The sequence below is a fragment of the Argopecten irradians genome, chromosome 6 (assembly GCF_041381155.1).
Source record: "Argopecten irradians isolate NY chromosome 6, Ai_NY, whole genome shotgun sequence".
NCBI classification, from domain to species: domain Eukaryota; kingdom Metazoa; phylum Mollusca; class Bivalvia; order Pectinida; family Pectinidae; genus Argopecten; species Argopecten irradians.
This window is the reverse complement of record NC_091139.1, coordinates 11400993-11418658: the sequence shown is the minus strand read 5'-3', so window position 1 is coordinate 11418658 and position 17666 is coordinate 11400993. Positions and strand designations below refer to the sequence as shown.

Below are 17666 nucleotides of genomic sequence, written 5' to 3'. Positions count from 1 at the left end.
AAGTCAAGCCTAAATGACTTTAACGTTTGATTAAATATTTTACAAAAATGTACTAAAGATGCTTTTAAAATTATACCACATACGTGTTTGATATTTGTATAAATGTATCATAAGAATGTAAAAAAGTACACTGTGCTTCTAATTGTGTTAGAATAATGATAGACCTGGTGAGTGTTAAAGATAAGTATCAAACTATAAGATATAATCGTTAACATACTGAATTTGACGGTACAACACCCTTTAATTGGTAGAGAAGGTTTGGACAGGGTGTAGTGACCCAGAAAATATTGCCTGTATTGTACTTTGACGGGGTATTATGTCTCGTATTATTGTGCAGTGGACCGTGTAAATGTTTCTACCCCATACCTCGCCTACCTCCTGGTGTTAAACAACTGATAAAGTAAGAGGTATATCAATTATCTTACATATCTTTGCAACCTCAAGGGGTGATAATGACAGAACAAAAGGTTTCGTAATGATCTAAAAAAAAATAATTAACGACTTATAATTATAACTAAAACTCCCCTGGAAGTTTGTTTTGGTTTTCCTGTGACTGAACATGTACAATACATTGTCAAGTATGTTATGATAGTTGAGAATTAGACTTACGTAACGCAAATTTATTATTACAATTTAAAACCAACTTTAGCCACCCTGCCACGATGTTAAGTAAAACACTGTGTAATAACAGATTGCGCAAAGTTCTTAAAATAAACTAAACGTTTGAAGATAACCGACCCATTAATATGACATTGTCTTTAATGATTCAATCAATGCTGTTAAACAACAACCTATTCTTTAATCGTTTTCATGCCATTTGGGATTCCAACGATTGTTTTTACATATAACTGCTTTGATGTTGGTGGTATCGACATATGACTTCATCAATTTTCAAATGCCTATATTCCTATAGTCCCCATGCTTAAAGAAAAACAAAAGACCTACTATGTGGTTTAACGTTATCTTCCGAATTCCGTCTTTGATATTTTTATTGTTTATACCGTCTTATGCAAACAATTGTTTGAAAGGTTATGGGTCATATTACCATACTGAACGTCGCGCGCCCCTTAGATACATTTCAGGTATTCTATAATCTAAACATTATTTAATTATGACATGGTTATAAACAGATGCTCTGTCACAACCCACTTTAAAAAATACCGCACTTTGGAAAAGTATATCAAAGTGTGTTAGATATGGTGCAAATCAACGCAGTTTAAGAATTGCTTTCAAAGAGCATTACATCTCTACCATATTTAACGTATTTTTGAAATAATTTTCAACGTGCGTTATTTTTTGAAAGTAGGTTGTAACAATGCTCATCTAAAACGAAAACAAATCTGTAATAGATAAATATGACTTGTTTGTAAAATTATTATTAATTGACGAATCACCAATCGTCAATCACACCACCAGGCTACAGCACGTGAATATGACTTTGTATCATATTATGTGTATGCTATGACGTTTGATTCGACAATAAATAGAAACACGTGCGGTGGTGAGCACGAGGCGTGGCTATGGATACTGCCTGGTGATTGGTCAGTTGAATGAAAAGGAAAAGAAACACATTTTATCATTTTATGATAGTTACATATTTATTCTTAACATCCGTAACAAAAACAAACATATGTACAGAACATGCAGTTTACTGATATCGTATCGTAATAAATATTATTAAGATATAAAAATGACAATGTTATCTGCATCCCGAATATAATATCACTAAATCGTCACTTCCAGGTCCTGGAAAACACAACAGAAGCCAGAATCATTTGAGTTTTGTTTCTGATGTCCACTTAGGTTTCTCATTTTGATTTGTTGCACAGGGGAATGCCCGTCAGCATCACTCAAGTCTTTCGTGCAGCACTTAACGAGTTCGCTTACATTTACGTTTTTGTTAGAATTTCCTGAGACACTTTGGTTAATAGAACAAGAATCGCATAATTTCGTGAGTTGGCACGTGCTATCACTTCCGCATGAGTCACAGTGGTCATCAGTGATCAGACTTTCAATTGTCTCGTGAAGGACCAGGAGCTGTTTACTCAGGGCAATGTCATTGTCTACCACTGCTGCCTGCAAATAAACAACACAGAGTCTGAAGAATAATGTACTATAAAAGCAACACTAGGTACATAAAATAATAATTTTCTGGTATACATTATTGATCTTCAGTCTCTCTGTCAAATAATCCGCCTAGCTTTCTTTGACAGGAAATTCATTGTGACGCTATGACTTGGAGTGATTCCAGGATTTGAGGATGTCGTGACACCAAAAACATTTCGAAGAATCCAGCCGAGCTCGCCTTTCTGTCACGATGTCCTTAAATTTTTGAATCACAAACTTGAGTTTATTTTATATAAAATTCTTTAAAACTCATCCCGAAAGTTTTCTTCTCCCCAAGCCTCATACAAAGACAAACTTATTTCATAAGATCTCATATGAACAGAACACTTATTTAAGTTTACATATTTATAAATATACATATATTTATTAGTATTAGGTATGGCCTATGGCATAGCTTATAGGATATATTTGGGTTTGAAAATTCGAAAAATTACACTATCATTGAATCAAGTTGTTTACGAAGTTTTCAATGTTTTGAAAGTTTGACCGAAAAAAGTTGTTGACAACATTCTCTAGCACCGACAATAGAAGGGGTGTTGTCATTTAAGCCTTTTAATGGGATGGCGATGTCTCGTATCCTAGTTATCTGAGACATTGTCATCAGATAACATATTTATCATAGTCAACAACAGCATTCTCCAGGTGCCATTCTTCCTCTTCGCGATGGCGGGTTAAATTCTAGGTCAAATTAACATTATTTTTTTATGCAAACTGTCGTGTAGGAGTATTAGTCATCACCTCGTGTTTTTATGGAGTGGGGATCTAGTTATTCGAATCTTTTATTATGAATAAGGAATCTAAATAACGCGATAAAATTTTCTGTAAAGTCTAGAAACTTTATTTTGGCGTAAATAGTACTCAGTAATGTTTCAATTTTAATATCAAACGTCAATTTTCGTTGAAAGTTTACGATTCGTGGTTTTTTTTTTACGATTTGGTACCAAAGTACGAATACAAGTAACATACCGGATTAAGTTTGAAGTTTCTTTATACAACGTTAATATATTGAATCTTGAGAAACGAAACTACAGTTTTAATGAATTAATGAATTTGAGATACGATCTTTCGATACGAGTCAATTGAAGAATGTATTTGAATTTTGGTTAGTTTTATTAACATCTAATGATAAAAAATAAAGGCTAATTTTATTAAAATAAAACCATATCAACAAATGATTTTATTAATGACATTGTCAACGTATGTCGAAATGCATGGTAATGATGAGGAACTTACTACACCTTTATATAATGATTGTGTAAAATATAACACGTGGATTTGTGACTTACCATTTCCTTTCTGAGCTTGACCATAGCTGTGTCCAGAACCGTTGTATTGATGTTCCCTGATTTCCTTTGATTGTCCGGCATAGGGTTCAAGATCTTATCTCTTGTGGCTATTCTCTTGAGATAAAAACACATGTAAAGGTTCCATAATTCATTGTCAGAATCGCTCATAAGACTGTCCATAGAAACAGATCTTCTCATGTACTGTTCTTCCATCTCTTCCTTTGGATGGGGCTTGTTCGATTGTTTGAAAGTGTGTATGATACTTTAACAAGAGATAATTAATTTATACTTGATCTTGAGACATGATGACGTATTTTATGGAATCAAATTACGGGAAGGCCGAATAAAGTAAGTGAGACTTGTTTACAAACATCACCCCGTAGTTACACTTCGTCGGACATCTAGGTCATCTTGGACATGCGTTTCGTAATCTCGTGATCCAAATATCGCTCCTGTTAACATTAGTATACGATTAAGAATCAAAATAAATAAAGCTTTTATCAAAATAACGTCCAAGGGGGAAATCAAATTCTGGTTCTAAGCAGAGGTTTTGCTTTTTGTTCACGAAATGCTCACGAGATGTGAGTTTAATTTCCTTCATCCATTATTCCTTTATCATTAATTTTTATTTTTAATTATAATTAGTGAAACAAACCTTATTTGTTTTCTGTTACTGGTTTACATTTGCCTAGAACAATTGTAACCTTAATATAACGTAGGAAATGAATTAAAATATATGTAATGCGTATATTAAAATAGGAAGTAAGCACATGTTATACTTCTGATGGGTTCACAAAAGGGTAAATCTTTTCGTAAGTGTCAGCCATTGTCAGTTAAAAATGATGTAGAAGAATACAACAATTGAACTGTTTTATTTATTTACATGGGGCTAAAATTTTCATATATAGAGCACACGGAGATTATTGGAGGTGACAGAGCTATTGTTATCTTGACTTGGCGTTAATCAAGATAATTATTTGTGATATAATTAACATCAGGAGGGTTATTGTCTTCCCTGCGGAGGCACAGAAATCTATTGGCATACCACACGAAGTTGACAGATACCCCATACATGTACGCTATTGGTACTCTTCACAAATATATACCCAGTTTAGCCTACACAAAGTGAACCAAGATCAAAGGGACACTTTTGTCAGTTTGTAAAGATTACTTATTCTTTTAATACATTTGATCAAATAGTAATGAATGTAGATCCCTTTATTGACTTGATTTTGCATCGTAACGTAAGGAACGTTTCAGATTCAGATTCATTTATGTTCATATGGGATTTTTTTTTTCAAAAATGAATGGAAATCAAATGATAAATCATATGAGCTAAAATATTTGTGTTATAAACTCAAAATTAATTTATCCTTCTAAGCGTAGCTTGCTGTTGCATCGTCAGTCGTCTTTACGCAATTCAAACAAATGACTTTAATAAGTTTTATCATGCAGCGTTCCTGACGATTTTCAAAACGTTCATGAGGCAGGAAACTCTGAATATAATTCATATGTTCATGTTTTTTTGTTCTTGTGTCTCTTGCTCTAGAGAGAAAGTTATCATTTTTATTATTAGTCGGTTATAGTTTCATGCTTTTAGATAAGTGGAAAAATAATAAATCTTAACTTTTCGATGTTTGAATTTGGATAAAGAAGATGTCGAAACATTCAATAATATTGCACCACTCCTACCATTTATGATAATTTTAAGCTAATATTGTAAATAAATATTGTAATTAAATCAAGATTTAGATATGTTTAATCACAAAATAGATATATAAATGTAACGAAAACACTGACATGTGGTCGTGTTATTTGTAAGACATCCTAACTTATTGCAACAAATCCTCTATATCTGGTCTGGAATTCTCGAGATAAAAAACTACAGACTTAAGTCAAAACCAAGGTTTTTTTCTCCTTATATAACTTATATTAAAAAAATTTGCATTAAGTCAGTTTTCGAGAAATCCAGGCCTGATAAAATCCCTATTGTAACAGGACGTCGAACCAACCAAATACGCCCAAGGCTAAAATATCATATGCAATGTATATAGCTGTATGTATCACAATGGACGCTTGTTGTCATTCTGCTATATAAAGCGGTTGCGTCAAGATTTAATTTAGATTTGATTTTAATTTTCATTCACAAAATATGCAAATGGAACACCAAAACTGCAATCTAGACCCACGTGCCAGGTAGATCACGTGTCAAGTATTATTTTTAAAAATACAACAATTGTATAGTTTATAGGACGTTGAATCAAACAAACTACCACTTAACCATTCAAGTAGCTCAATAATTCATATGCAGTTATGTAGATGCATGTCTCATAATGGACAATTGACGTCATTCTGCTATATAAAGTAGATGTGTCAAGATTTTATCGTGATGATGTAGTGCTTTATGCACAAATGGAAATGAAACACCAAATCTGCTATTTTTTACACACGTACCCGATAAAAATAATGTCAGTAATTATATCCTTTCATTGCAGTCGGCAAAATGCTTTAAATGTGGCAAATCGTCACATTGAATGATACAAAGGGATGCTAATATATTCGGTTAACCTGGTATTAAACTGCATTCAGAATCCATATGCGTTCACATATCCAGTACATTCCTCCTGCACATTGATTAAAATCATTTTTCAATTAACAAGTGAATCAATTATTTTTTCTTATGCACATCCCCTGTAATTTGAAATAAAAAAAAACTGGACTATACAACAAATATACGTACACTCCCAAGAGTTTGTGTTTTTTCATTGATTCATCATTTCGTTTATTTGCTAAAATCAAGTTTGCGCCACAATATGTAGTCTAAATGTCTCTATACAATAGCTTAAATTCATAATTTACAACAACTTTCTGAATATCAATATTACAACATAGGCAATTAATTATGGAATTTGCACATAACACTATCATGATAGTTGGAAGAGTCATTTTGTGGAGAGCATTCACATGCTTTATATTTTATCACATAACCCGCCTGATATCCAGTGATTTCGTTCTTGTTATACTTTTGCATATGTCACTAGTATAATATGACCTGGAGAGATTTTCATTGGCTGAATCGATTGTGACGTCAGACAGAAGCAATAAAACGACGTCAGGAAAAATGACGTGACGTCAAGATTACGAGGACGGCGGGTCATGCATGTAGGTATTTGTAGGTATCTGATAAAATGTATCTTATATTTGTGTTCATTTCATTTGAGATTTTATGAAACTCGTCTCGAAGTTTTAATTTTTGCTCGTCAAGGCTCGCAAAAATAAAAAAAAATCTTAGACTCGTTTCATATAATCTCATATGAAATGATCACTCATGTGAGATCCTATTCCGTATTTGCATATTACAGAGTTATCTGCTCTTGCGGGTAGATATTGATTTTGACGTCATGTGTTTTCGAGCGTAACGTCATACTTTTCGGAGAAAATGACGTGAATTGCGCTCACAAAATAATGACGGAACAATCGATACCTACCCGCAAGGGAGCTAACTCTGTAATATGCAAAGACGAAATATATATATAGAAATCATTGAAATGGCTTCAAAAATAATACAAAATATTTGTACTTTATGAAATATATGTACTCTCACTTGTTAATTTCGACGAGGAGGTCTAATTATCACAAGAGCTTGTGTTTTACATGATAATGTTTTAACAATTGGAATAACAATTAACCCACAGACGGGTCCCCTACATAGATAATAGGCATAGCTTTTGTTATATTGTCAGTGTATGTCAGAAATAGACAACCGTAATACTAATAAATTACTTAGGTGGGGGTTTAACAGTATATAAATACAAGAGCATCTGTAAAATTTCATTATTCACACAGAAGCGGTACAAGTAATTTAACGTAACAAACTTTCTTTCATCATGGTTCAGACCAAGCCTGTAGATGCTGAAGTTAGTTTGGATGGAATCGATATCAACAACAGTTGTCGGCGGGTGTATCTGAGGAGGATGGAGTCAATAGAAAAATGTAAAAGTTCAATGACACCAGTTGTTACTGATACGCAAAAAACTATTGGATCAGCTCTGACGAGACTTCGAGAAGAAATGGTAAGGATATAGTGAGTTAATTACATACAAAGTCATTTTTAGGCAAAACACTTTTGATTTCATTGTAATTAAATTATTTCTATTTTTAATTAGTTAAACATAAATTATACTTGAACCAACTTTACAACCATAGAGATATAAATGAATTTGTTGTTGAAAAAAATGAATAATATGGGGTTATTTCTATGTCTTTGCAGGTGGGTCTGATGGATCAAGACGCTGGTCTGATGAGACAGATGTTAATCCTGAATGAGAAGGTAGAGGAGCTGAAGACCAACAATTTCTGTCAGATGAGCAAGGAATCCCTGGATAGTACGAATAGTTTATATGAAGTAGAAGGACAGACGGGAAAATATTGTATGGAAAGTGAAGACAGTCTCTATCAAACGGACGAAGAAGAGTCAGAGGAACTTTCATTGTGTACAGATGACTCTGGTTATTCTGATGCGGATGAGGACATGCCCAACACTATTTCGAAATCACTGGACAGGGCTGATACCAAAGAATTAGTGGATGTATACGAGAAATTGTTGGATTTCGACATTGACTGAAACAAAAGTTTGAGATTCAGAGAAACTCATCGTCACTGATGCTACTATTGGGAAATCACTTGATGATAGACCTTGATGGACATAAACATCCTGGTTATAGTAAAGATCTGAAGATCACACTGACGTCGTATAGTACTCCTGGTTACAGAGGGTCACCTTAAGCACAGATTCACAGGTAATTATAGAAGAATAAAATTCCGATTTAACTGAAGTGTTTGACTTTTGTAATCATTGATTTAATAGCTTAACTTATAAAACGTTTTAGAGATGTCTAAAATAGGTTTTGTCTGATGCCAAATCAATTTGCTTTGTGCAATATTTGCTGAGATAAAATAAATAAATATGATATTAAATATTATATCGAAATCTTTACGAAGATTCGTACATTCTTATCGAAGATTTCGATACCAGTGCATCTAAATGTTAACTTCATGATGATCATTTAACCATTATTTTTCAATTTATATATTTTCAGAAACTGGAGACCAAGTCAGATCTACAACATGTGTAAATAATGGAAAGCTACATTGGACTAGTGATCAGGATGTTATATCAGACTCTGTTGTTCCTGGATGAAACTCGGACTTACTATTATGTGTCGATGCTTGAAATAAGGAAAACTTGACCTGAAAAAATGACAGTATTGATCGTAGTCGCAGTGTTAAGCGTTCAGCATTGTTTGTTATTTTTTCTCCAAAATTCAAAGGATGCAAAATTTATTGTAATAAAGAGAACTCGATATTAAAAATGATCCACCAAAACATAATTTTGTTGATATAAAATGTTAAAAGTTGAACTGCGAATAAATGCTCAACATTAATTAAAGAAATTCATAAAATATATCTTGTGCAAAATTGCAATTTTCCAATGAATTAGCATGACTTGTATAGCCTTGTAGTGTTTTGTTAAATATCCGAACCCTGGCAGATTTTAAAAGAAAATTTCAGTCGAGATAATTGTACTGGAAACCAACATTGACCTCAATTTGTTTTTTTCATCTCTCACAAATTTTTAATTTTAATTTAATTACGCGATGTAAGTGAATCATTTTTGCGACGATTAACTATTCTGAACTAGAATCATACTCAAAATACGCAAATTGTTATCACAAGAGGAAAAAAATGTCTTACAATATTGGTCTGAATCTTTCAATCAAACGAATGACGCCACTTAAAATGGCAGTATTATATTAAGTGGTAAATGATTCAAAGACAATTGTGTTGTGCATGTTACGTGTGCTTTATTGAATTTATTAACCACTGTTAACAGCAAACATGTTAATAGCTTGTAAACGTATATAATCTCGTTTCCATCTGGTAGAGTTACGTAAAAATATACATGAATTGTTTTAGATAAACAAATATAATGAATGCATGTCGAGACTACGTCATAACCAAATTATGAAGATGCGCATAATTTATTGTCATTCAAGTGTGAACATGGAAGCCCCATGTCAATCGAAATTACAAAGGTAGGCGATTAGGACCCTCGTAGGCTCGGAATACCCCATGAAGGCCAATTTCTAACCCTTGCAGGGAAATACACGTTTTATATCACAGAAAATGGTAAAATATGAAATACTACTTATTTCTCGCGTAATCCGGAATACATTTGATTTGCTTTTATTATCAGCTTAATTTAATAAGGTCACAGAGATGTGTACTATTTTATGGCATCAGATGTGGCACAGTAACGACCTGTCAATAAGTCCTACAACTGCAGGTGATTACGACCCCCAGAGATTGTTTGAGGTGTCAAACTATTGTTCTCTTGACTTGATACTAATCATGCTAATAATTAGGGAGATAATTTAACCTCGTGTAAGGCATTGTCTACGTATGTAGGTACCGACAGTACCTGTCATTTCACACCTGGTAGAAATATAAAACATCGCCATTGGTTGTGTGTTCATTATGAAAACATATTGACATCAGGTATACATTTAGATTCGAGTATATACCGCTGAATTGTTGGTTCTTAAATATTACTTTGAAGTCCTTGTGGCATTGGAACATTGCCTCTGATGCTTTAATTAATATAATAAAATTTTGTTTGTTTAATTTGTGAATTTATTACACATACATGGTGTGAATCACAAGTGTTAATGTTAAGACAATGTTGTTATTATCTTATCTTTAACATTTTCATACATTGTTTCTTGGTCCTGTGCTGAGATCTGTCACATTGTCAATGTGTGTCATACTAAGGAATGCTAGATATTTCTGAAGCGCTGATGTGAATGGATGGTTACCCATTCATCCAACATTGCTAACCAATGTGTCTCAGCTCCTTATGGGGTAGCACCTACATAACATTTCATTCATGACAATATCACGTTGGAAAATTTTGAAGAGACAAAAGCCATACGCTCTACATTCATTTCAATATAGTATAATGAATCTTTATATTCCAGTAAGTTTGCAACAATGACCAAAAGTCATATGCTTAATTTCAGTGAAGTATGATCAATGAAACATTTTACAGATATTTTACTTTTTAAGTCTATCAACTATCCTTATAGTTGTTCCGTTATAACCAAAGCATATCTAAATATCCAGCAATAAGAAAAATATGTAAAATACAGAACATAAAAACATCAACAATATTCACATATATTTATACAAGACATTTTATTATAGCTTTGTATTATACATGTGCATAGACATTGCTACAATTTTTTTCTCATCTAATAATATGAAGATGATATTATTCCTGCAAAAGCAGTTCGTCGATAACTTTATAAAATCTTGATTACGTGATATTTACGCTACAATCTTTGGATATTTTCGAGATAAACAATTCTTTAACACAAATGCCGGCGAAATTTGATGTAACAGAGATGGAACCAAAAGTTCATGACCCGAACTGACGCTATACTTCCCTATCAATAAATTGGTGAATGTCTGAAGAGGTTGTCGGAATTTGTTATATTTATCTATGCAATGGACCTGACGTAGCCCAAGCATATAAATTGACTCCAATTAACGTTGACACTGTAAACAAAGGATTGCTTACAAAAATACACTCAATTAGGTGTTTTTTCCATATTTAGTTTACTCTCATTTGTTAATTACTCCGAAGAGGTCTAGATATAACTAGTGCTATTGTCTTATATGACGACGTTGTAACAATGGGAATCACAATTAACCCACAGACGGGTTCCCCTAGAGAGATAAGTGTCAATGCTATTGTTATATTGTCAGCGTATGCCAGTAATAGACAAACGCAAACAACCACAATATATATTAATTACATAGGTGGGGGGTTAACTTTATATAAATACAAGTCAGAGCATCTTGGAATTTCATTATTTACACAGAAGCACTATTATTAAGTTGACATTATCAACTAGACATTATTTCATCATGGTTCAGACCAAGCTTATTGATGTCGGAGTTGAAATAGAGGAGACAAACGGATGTCTGGACGGAATAGACATCAACAACTGTTGTCGGCGGGTGTATCTGAGAAGGATGGAGTCTATAGAAGAATGTAAAAGATCAGTGACTCCAGTTGTTACACAAACAGCTGTTGGATCAGCTCTGACGAGACTTCGAGAGGAAATGGTAAGTGGATTTCTATTTAAATTGTTTAAACAATTTCTTAGCAAACATTTGAGCCATTTATTGTGTGTTTGTTATTTTCTAAAGTTGGGACACAATTTGAAGACAGGAATTTCATCGAAGATATTGCTAATTAATACATGTAGCAACGATAACATTTCATGGATGAGTTATCTATATTTCAAAATGATTGTTATTTTGTTCTTGTAGGTGGGTCTGATGGACCAAGACGCCGGTCTAATGAGACAGATGCTGATCCTGAACGAGAAGGAAGAGGAGCTGAAGGCCAACAACTTCTGTCAGATGTCCCTGGATAGTACGGACAGTTTATATGAAGTGGACGGGCAGACGGACAAATATATTATGGAAAGCGAAGACAGTTTTTATCAAACGGACGAAGAAGAGTCCAAAAGATTTTCCTCTGATGAAGAAAATGGTTCTGTCTTTGGTACAGACGATTCAGGTTATTCTGATTCGAACGAAGACATGTCTAAATCACTGGATACAAACACGGAAGAATTAGTAAGTGTGTTCGAGAAAATATTGGATTTTGACACTAACTGAAATAATGAAGAATAGAATGAGAAACACTTCGTCAGTGAGGAAGGTATCAGAAATCTGAAGGTCATTTTGATGCGGTATTCATCACCATAGTTATGATGACGACTTCTTAGAACGGTCCTAAAGAGAAAGTCACTCCCCATTGACATTCTAATAGGTAATTATTAAGATTTCATTCATTTCTAATTATTTTAAGTTTAAATATTAAATTCAAATATTAAAGTTTGGTTTTTACACATTAATAATCGATATAACAGCTTGAAGTACATATTGTAAACAATTCATACTATTAAAAAGTGTATTACATAATGACCCTAAGTCTTCCAAAGGAATTTAAAACCAGTGCATCCATATATATGTAGAATTAAAGTATGTAATAATTTGAAATCAATATGATTTATTTATCGTTGTTTCAATTTGTATACTTTCAGAAACAGAACATTTATCCAGATATACAAACGTGTATAAATGATCGAAGTTCACAAATGACCAAATATCGCAACGTTATCACAGAATAGGTTGTGCAAGAGCTGAAACCTGGACTTCTGCCTTGATGAAGAAATAGAAACAGAACATATACCCAGATCTACAAATGTGTTTCTATGATCGAGTCTACAATGGACCATTTATGTGGACAGAACTTCAAGCGTTGACGTCAGAATCAGGGACCGAAATGACAAATTAATAATTTTGTAACTACAGTATTATTGTGATCATATAGGGCGAGTTGGGTTTCCCATATCTTTGTCAACTCGTCACAAATGAGGGATGTGCTAATGTCCATGAACACTATCGGTGTATTCTACACTATTACAAACGTGCTTGTCTTAGATCGTAGACCGGGACTACTATTATAAACAAATTATACATTTAGTTTAGTACATCATATATTCGGTCTACCTTTTTGTTGTTTTAATTTTGTAGCGTTTTGTAAAATGTCTTATTATTCTTTTTTCTCTTCTGCAAAAAGAGCTTGCAGCTTACGTGTCACGAAATAAAATAGCAGTATTAAAACAAATCCATGTTGTTGTTGTATATAAATGCGTTCCTTGATGCAAAAAATGTGAGATGATAAGAAGCGAAGAAACGACAAAAAGCACTCAAAGATATTGTCTTATAAAAAGTCGCAAGATGTCGAGACCTACGGATTCTTTATATGAGGTGACCAATACATAGTGGTCGAAGTGTGCGATATGGAAACACTAGCCTTTGATCTTTTTATCGCTGTGACCGAGTGGTTACCACTTGCCCAATGCCTGTGCGTTTGATGTTCGAAATTCACGTTGGCAAATTTTCGGGAGGCGAAGTTCGGGTTTTCCTTTTGGGTACTTTGATTTTCACAAAAAAAAAAAAAAAAAAAAAAAAAAAAACCTGGACCAGTTTTAGTGTCCCTGAGTGTGTTTAGGCTTTACAGAGCCAACCATCACTTATGTCAGGAATAAATCTTTAAGTTGATTATAGATTCATGATCAACACATTGTTACACACCCCCGAGAGAATAATGAACTGTCTGAATTGCCGCCTTCTTGATTCTGCTCTTAGACTAGTAATAGTAGAATTTAACCACACGAAGGTAACCTTTGTATTTTTGTATCTAACCTTCTGCAGTTGACTAAGGTAATTGTAAAATCTGGAAATCGTTCGATTTAGATATCAAAATAACATAATCAGGTCACAGATAAGTAAGTGTACTGTATGATAGATAAACACGCCACGTGAGGTAACTTAATTATTTGTCAATTATATCTACCATTACAGGTGAGTACGACCTCCAGAGGTGTCACAGCTATTGTTCTCCTGACTTGATACTTATCATGCGTGTTATGCCTAATAAAAAGTAAGATCTTTTAACCCCTTGTGATCCTTTGTCTTACCTTTGTAGGTACCGACAGTACCTGTCATTTCACACCTGGTAGTGTATCACATTTTATCGACATCTCTTCTAAATTGTGTTTATAAACAGCAAAGAGATATCTACCACTTGATCTGTAATCCTTTAATATTAAGTTTGACATTCAGGCGAGCAACAACATATTACCCACGCATGATTTCCTTCATTTTCTTTAGGATGATATGGAATATGACCGTAGGGAATTGCAATACACCAGTAACCTAAAATAAATGCAATGATCAGTTTCTTTGGTTCCATACACTTTTAATGTTCTTCTTTCTTTTACGATCTCGTATTGATATCGTCTGTAAATAATACCCCAAACGTGCCACTTACTTTACACTATTATATCACTGAAAAGCTTGAGCTTTTTATTTTACTTAAGATAAAAAATTAAAATCATTTATTGCGTCAAATACAAACTCCATGGCATTATGCTCTACATGGAATGATTGCACATGCAGCAAAGCAAAATTAATTATTTTCATGTATTTTTGTGTTAATTAGACACATATATATACTGCTATCTGTCCAGGTTTAGGATCCAAAACAACCACACATTACAATAATCAACCAATTCTATATCAGCATCTATAAAATTATGATACCTCGCCATATTTATGCATTCTCACATGCATTCATGTTTTATGATTTAAATTTCAACATTTCACTTTTTGTATCATGTCAATAATAAATATACAACAACAAAATACATGTGGTTATTTTTTTAATATTGAAAGTTCAATGTATTACAATTGAGGAAAAGATTTAGAATTGTTTAGACCAAAGGTTTCTTTTACGTTTGCGGAGAATAGAAATACAAAACGCTACAAATCACGAATCAGTGTTAGTCAATACCGTTGTGAAAGTTGATCGAATACATGATGTAATATACTCAATGGTCTATAATATCAGTCCTGGTCTAAGATCTCACATATGTACCTTCGTAATAGTGAAGATTACACCATAGTGTTTATGGACTTATGGTCTTTTGGGGGCGAGCTGACACCAAACTCCTGAGACCCCTAACTCGTCGTTTGTGATCACAACAATACTGTCGTCACAAAATGATCAGTTAGTCATTTCGGTCTATATAAGAGGTTTCTCTGATTCCAGCGTCGACCATAATTCCAGGTTTCTGTTTAGGTACAACGCAATCTGTGATAAATTTATGATAACTGATCCATTGTAGACTTCAATAACCGATACACGTTTATATGTAGATCTGGGTTGAGTGTCTGTTTCTGAAAGTATACAAATTGAAAAGTGATTAAAAAAATGTCAAATACATACCCTACACATGCATATGCAGTGGTTTCAAAATAATCTGGAAGATTCCAGTATGTTATACACCTCTCATAAGTACGAGTTATTTACACTTTTCATTTCAAGGTGTTTTATCGAAAAATAATGTGAAAAGAGCAATTTTTCATAATTCAATTATAGATTAAAATAAGAAGCTAATGGCTTTAAATAATTACCTATCAGAAGGTCCAAGAGGTAGGGGTAGATTATAAGCGTTCCCAGAAGTCGTCACCATACCCCGGGTGTTTTATATCTATCAGAGTGTGATCTTCACACGATTCCTGATACCTTCCTTTCTGACGGAGAGTTTCTCATACTACTCTTCATTGTTTCAGTCACTGTCGAAATTCAACAATTTCTTGAACAAATCCACTACTTCTTCTGTATTTGCGCTTTCCAGTGATGCGGAAATTGACTTAGGCATATCCTCGTCCGAATCAGAATAACCACAGTCGTATGTACCAAAGACGGAATAATTTACTTCATCAGATAAAAACCCTCCGGGGTCTTCTTCGTCCGTTTGATAAAGACTGTCTTCGCTTTCCATAATACATTTGTCCGTCTCTCCTTCTACTTCATATAAACTGTCCCGACTATCCAGGGATTCCTTGCTCATCTGGCAGAAGTTGTTGGCCTTCAGCTCCTCTACCTTCTCGTTCAGGATCAGCATCTGTTTCATCAGACCGGCGTCTTGGTCCATCAGACCTACCTATCAAGGAAAAGTATAATCATGTTAATGCAATATATAGTTATAAAACACGATGTTGCCTACATATTCAAAATCGATTCTCGTTTTTGTATAAAAGAAGAAAATACGATAAATGTCACACATATTTATCTACAAATGATTTTTAACATGAACTCAAAATATCTTTACCATTTCCTCTCGAAGTCTTGTCAGGGCTGATCCAATAGCCGTTTGTTTAACAACTGGAGTCACTGATCTTTTACATTTTTCTATAGACTCTATCCTCCTCAGATACACCCGCCGACAACTGTTGTTGATGTCTATTTCATCTAGACATCCGTTTTGCCCCTCAATACTAACTTCAACATATACAGGCTTGGTCTGAACCATGATGGAACAAAGTTTGCTAACGTAAACGTACTAGTAATGTGCCTGTGTAAATATTGAAATTTTATAGATGCTGTTGTATTTATATACTGTTAAACCCCCACCTATGCAATTTTGGTTGTTTTCGGTTGTCTACTTCTGACATACACTGACAATATAACAAAAACAATGACCATTATCTTTGTAGGGGAACCCGTCTGTGGGTTAATTGTGATTCCCATTGTTACAACGTCGTCATGTAAGACAATAGATCTTGTAATATCTAGACCTCCTCGGAGTAATTACAAAGAAGTGAGAGTAACCTTCAAGTCTAATCCGAAACTGGGTGAATATTTTATATTATTTTTTAAATATTCACTGTTGATTGAAGCCTACATTTGAACCATGTCAGATTTATTCCTGGCTGTAAAAAATCAACAATCCCATGGGAAATGCACAATTTTAACATTAAGGAAGCAAAAAGTCAACCTAGGTGATGCACTTACGTATTTCATTTTTCCGAGTTTCGCTTGTATACTTTTTGAAATAAATATATATAGACTTAATTATTTTCAACCATAAATTATCTGTAGAACAACTGCCAACATGAAATTATGCAGACATGTAGACAAACACGTTGTGTTAGTGTTATTTCGGACTGAAGAAGGCCCTATAGTGGCTGAATATATATTCCATAGAAATGATTTTGATTTTACTTTGAATTTATTTATTTTGGCCTTTTATTTCGGATTATTAATATACTAGCTTTATACCGTTTTTCCTCATTATGAAATTATGCAGACTTCAACAAAATTGATAATTTTAACAAAGTAGTAAAAGCTATCAAACTGTCCATTTTTGCAGGTTTAGAATTCTATGTGTGTTTTTATTACATATATTAATACATCTTTAATTACTAATACTTTATATTTACAAATTTTAATTACTAATACTTTATATTTACAAATTTTGAACCTCTTGGCCATCTTCAGGTACATGAAACCAAAAACAGCTAATCTTAATCTATTTCTTGATCAAGAAGTTCAAGATTGATTTTCATAACTGGTTTTTTGTTTCCATGTACCAGAAGATGGCCATGAAGCCGAATATTTGTAAAAGAAGATGCATTGTTACTGTTTAAATTACATATTTTCTCCCTCTAGAGGACGATTGTTTGAAAATCAGTATTTTATATACTCTTCTATATGCTGAAATAGGATCTATTATTGATCAAAATATTTATATGAGTAAATTA

At 33.4% G+C, this 17666-nt stretch overlaps 4 protein-coding genes across 4 annotated transcripts; 2 read left to right on the top strand and 2 right to left on the bottom strand.

Annotated features, from left to right (window-relative positions):
• Window positions 1-1571: 1571 nt before the first annotated feature.
• LOC138324977 (uncharacterized) lies at window positions 1572-3684 on the bottom strand. The gene is made up of 2 exons (XM_069270284.1): window positions 3414-3684; window positions 1572-2076 (listed from the first exon to the last, which is right to left on the bottom strand). Exons 1-2 carry the CDS (start codon window positions 3624-3626, stop codon window positions 1726-1728), a joined length of 564 nt encoding a protein of 187 aa, XP_069126385.1. The 5' UTR covers window positions 3627-3684; the 3' UTR covers window positions 1572-1725.
• Window positions 3685-7263: 3579 nt separating this feature from the next.
• Window positions 7264-8791, top strand: LOC138326278 (uncharacterized). Its single transcript, XM_069272399.1, has 3 exons — window positions 7264-7486; window positions 7684-8212; window positions 8513-8791. Exons 1-2 carry the CDS (start codon window positions 7301-7303, stop codon window positions 8035-8037), a joined length of 540 nt encoding a protein of 179 aa, XP_069128500.1. The 5' UTR covers window positions 7264-7300; the 3' UTR covers window positions 8038-8212; window positions 8513-8791.
• A 2556-nt stretch (window positions 8792-11347) lies between these two features.
• On the top strand, window positions 11348-13144 carry LOC138326277 (uncharacterized). Its single transcript, XM_069272398.1, has 3 exons — window positions 11348-11603; window positions 11811-12318; window positions 12593-13144. Exons 1-2 carry the CDS (start codon window positions 11403-11405, stop codon window positions 12162-12164), a joined length of 555 nt encoding a protein of 184 aa, XP_069128499.1. The 5' UTR covers window positions 11348-11402; the 3' UTR covers window positions 12165-12318; window positions 12593-13144.
• A 1631-nt stretch (window positions 13145-14775) lies between these two features.
• On the bottom strand, window positions 14776-16490 carry LOC138326276 (uncharacterized). The gene is made up of 3 exons (XM_069272397.1): window positions 16235-16490; window positions 15534-16066; window positions 14776-15296 (listed from the first exon to the last, which is right to left on the bottom strand). Exons 1-2 carry the CDS (start codon window positions 16433-16435, stop codon window positions 15689-15691), a joined length of 579 nt encoding a protein of 192 aa, XP_069128498.1. The 5' UTR covers window positions 16436-16490; the 3' UTR covers window positions 14776-15296; window positions 15534-15688.
• Between the last annotated feature and the right edge of the window lie 1176 nt (window positions 16491-17666).